The sequence below is a fragment of the Plutella xylostella genome, chromosome 7 (genome assembly GCF_932276165.1).
Source record: "Plutella xylostella chromosome 7, ilPluXylo3.1, whole genome shotgun sequence".
NCBI lineage: Eukaryota > Metazoa > Arthropoda > Insecta > Lepidoptera > Plutellidae > Plutella > Plutella xylostella.
In genome coordinates, this window is record NC_063987.1 from 1,067,068 (window position 1) to 1,071,072 (window position 4,005).

The following is a 4,005-nucleotide window of genomic DNA, read 5'->3' on the forward strand; positions in this document are numbered from 1 at the left end:
ACGTCATAACAAATGTCATTTGCGTTTCGTTTTACTGTAAGTTCTTACGTTTCATTCTATTGAAAAACTGAAAACCCTTAGAATAATAACGGAATTTTGTGTTCTATTCTGCTGGTCTTTGCAGGGGTGTTAGTTTCTGTACTTGGCTTTTTCTATTTTTTTTTATTTTAAGCACCTGGTTCACGCCTTCATTATAATAGTTTGGTTATTTTCACGCTAGTCTACAAAATTTAGATGTGCAGGTGGTATCTTTGAAGCCCTAAAATAAAAAGTATTTTTGTAGGTATCACGTAGGTATATTGATAAACAGCTATGGAATGTCTTACAGCTTACAGTAACATAGGTATGGCTTTCAGAAACTTAAACTTATAAAAATACAATGAAGCAGTCTCATTACTATGAACTCTATCACTCTTCCAACTCCTCCATTTTCTTGTGCGCGGTCTTCAACTCTGCCAGCAGCACCTTGGCCTGAGATCTGTCTATGAGCAGTTCGTTCTTAGCCTGCTCCCCGGTGAACACATCGTCTGTGAAGAGAGTCAGCTTGATGGTGTCGGCTGAACCCTCAGGGCCGGGTGTGGCGGTTACGTCGGTCACTCGATTTACTGAAAGTGAAATAGGAAATTTAGTCAAATGGGTGCTTGTCATCAAACTCGAGTGGAAACCAAGAACAGAAAACGTACGTGAGGTAAGCAAGAAGCTAACATCGTGGATGAACATTTATGAGCTACTTTTTATACCAAGTTTTTATCCAGAGCAGTGGATGATTACCAACGACGACGACGAATGTATGTAGGTACCTAGAGATAGCAAAAGCAGTATTTCTTGATCATGGCACGTAGATGACGTAGAGGTCCACAGTCTCTGCCTAATTCCCTACCTTGCTACGAGACAGTCGTGAGTACCTATGTAAGAAAAGTAACAATTAATCATCATCATCCAATAATCATCCACTGCTGGACATACTTAGGCCTCGGTCCTCGGCCTTCCTCTGGATGAGGAAGGCCGAGGACCGAGGCCTAAGTATCAGTCGTCCACTATCAGTTTTTCGGCAGATATGACCAGCCCACTGCCATGATGACCGTTTAGGTGAGACTCCCTTGATGACCGTCTAACGCGAAAGTACTGTATAGATGTTTGACACTCGTAACGTCGGTAACCTTAGTCCTCAGTCGGATAACCTCATTTCTAACAAACCAACCCACCCATAAACCCATCCTCCGCACACTTCCTCTCATACTCCGCGCGGCCGCTATCCACCGCCTCACCCAGAGCCGTGGCGTGGGCGCGGGGGACACCCAGCACCAGCAGATCCTTGGTCGCTTGGGCCCCCCGGCAGGAGGAGGACCAGGCTTGCTGGACGGTCCACCGAAGGACCGCGGCTGCTCGCGCTGATTCGTCGCGGGACGCTGTGGGTTATGGAAAATATAAAATTTTAACCTACTTTTGTGTGAAACGGAAACCTAAAATGATCCAAAATGTGTAGGTAACTAGGTCATTCTTGTCGCAAATAAGGAGTATTGTGGAAGTCCTTCTTTTCGCAAATAATTTTACTTTTCAGGCAAGTAGGTACCTAAGTTAATGTAAGTATAAGTACTCGATAGAAGTAATAAATTAACGTTAAATTTATGGTATACACGCGAGCACTGAAAAACTTCCGCTTGCCATTGATTGCCGTTCCATATAATTATGTATAACTGGAACTCTTTCATTGCACGCGAATGTATAGGTAAGTATCTTAAGATGTTAGGTGATTAGTAAAAGAGGGATCCTTTATGAATGAAACTTACATAAGCTGGTGTCTTTCAGGATCTCCATAATGGCATCATCCTGAAATAGACACAAACAAAAGTTAATACAATTTGTTTTATCATACGGTGACACGGAAAAAACTTCCTACCTACTATACTTAGGTATCTTATGTATGTATGGGTAGAATTTTTTCAGTGACGATCCCGTGGCCGGGTCTATGTCCATCCTGACATAGGTACTGAGCCGCTTTCATTATGAGATCAACTCTGAATCGCCGAAATATAGTAATGTTATCCATTATTTTTAATTGAGAGTGAGGCAATGCCATGAAATGCGCTTTTTTATTTTGCGATATTTTAGGTACTCATATACTAATGAAAATTTTTCAGTATAACGGCACCTACATTCAATTGACAAAAGGAACGTCACTGATAATATCCACCCCTATAACCTCTATGATGTCGTGGCCTATACTATTCAAACATGTGAGAAACATTACTGCATTAACATTTTCTTCGGAGTCAAAGGCATTGCATTATTAGCCAAATTGGTAAAGACGTTTCGTGTGTGGGAGAGAAATATCGAGAACCTACATGAAAGATTATCCGTAAGTACATACTTAGGTAAGTAAGTAATTGTATATGTATCTGTATAGGTAGTAACTTAAAGAAATTACGGTGTCATATTTTTATTTAATTTACTTTCATCTGAAGTCATCATTTTGATGTTACTTACGTTATTCATAAATAAGCATATAGATATGTAAAGGCACCTTACGTATCTGGATGATAAATGTTTAATTTAAGAATTTGTAATATTGTATAGACCGTACTTATTGTAAATTCACAACAAGGTTGAATTGTCTTTGAAACACAAAAGTTTCGACTCTTTATTCAAGTAAAAAAGTTGAATTTCGTAACATAACGTAAAATTTAAACCTATTTTAAAGTGTCAAAAACAAAAAGCTCTATGAATCCTATGGTAAGACCAAAGAATGTTCTCGTTCAAAATACCAAACCTTTTTCCACCTCCCTGTTTTTACAAGTATCCATTTCCCAATAGTTTACTCACGTTCCAATGTTGCCGACTCTATTTTGGTAACGCATATTGCCTAAACTCAATTTGTTGCTATTTGCGCACTCTACCAGAAGACAAAGTTTCAGTAGGTAATAGTTATTATTCTATGGTAATACCTACCTAAAACACAGCCTGAAACCTACACGTAACAAATATAAAATTTGGGGTAGGTACCTACATAGAATATGGGATATTATGTATATTATCTGTGTAATCTTTCATACCTATAGGTACCTACATAGTATTGAAAGTGGGATAGAAAGTAAAAAACTGGTGAGTGAAGGGCAAATTCTTTACAACTTTTGTTCTACAACGGTAACTTATACCACTTTTGCAACAGCCAGAAATTTTAAGGGTATTCCTGTAAACTTGGTGGTTTCCCTTCCAATCAGTCCGTATCATAACATAACAACTCATCACTGCTTGACATCATAACAACTCATCACGTTACCAATGCTAGTGCATTGGTCTCCTTCCAATGAAGCAAGGGTTTTAGTCCACCTCGCTGGCCTAGTGCGGGTTGGTGGACAAGCCCAACAAATGCAAGCTGAGAGAGTTATCGGGTAAGTGTTCACTGCTTGACATAGTCCAAGAATAAACATCTGCTTTCTTCTCCGAGCCTCCACACTCTAACTCACATTCTGTCCCTCCATGGCGGCAGCCAGCAGCGCGTGGAATAGCGCCGCCGGCAGCGCGCTGGCGGCGTGCAGCGCGGCCAGCGCCCACAGCGGGCAGTCGCCGTCCGAGCAGAACTTGAACTTCTGCAATGGGAGTAGATTACAGCACATGTAGCATGGGACGCAAGATGCGCAATGACAAGTCGAGGGATAAAATGTTTACTTCATGCTTGTAATGCTTAGAGATCAACAATGGGGAGAAAATGGCGTCTTAGGCGACTGTGCCTAATTCCACATCTCTAATTGGTTATTTCATTCGCCATTTTTACACCCCAACAATGTAATTGGTCAGAACCTGAAAGGCACACTTGCTTGTGCTGCTAACGTTTCACTTGGTTTACTTCCCCATTAGTTGGTATGGAGAAGAGTTTTTCCTGATTTTTCCAAAGTTTATCAGAATGAGCTATTTTGGAGTCACTCCTTACTTTTGACATGACAAAAACCTACATTTAGTTATTTGATTATTAATAATACGTACCATGGCATTTGCAAACACGTA

The 4,005-nt window shown here is 40.4% G+C and overlaps 1 protein-coding gene across 1 annotated transcript; it reads right to left on the reverse strand.

Moving 5' to 3' along the window:
* Window positions 1-408: 408 nt before the first annotated feature.
* Window positions 409-3,617, reverse strand: LOC105381496 (COMM domain-containing protein 4). Its single transcript, XM_048622273.1, has 4 exons — window positions 3,468-3,617; window positions 1,791-1,830; window positions 1,206-1,409; window positions 409-605 (listed from the first exon to the last, which is right to left on the reverse strand). The coding sequence occupies exons 1-4, from the start codon at window positions 3,615-3,617 to the stop codon at window positions 409-411; spliced, it is 591 nt and encodes a 196-aa protein (XP_048478230.1).
* Window positions 3,618-4,005: the final 388 nt, after the last annotated feature.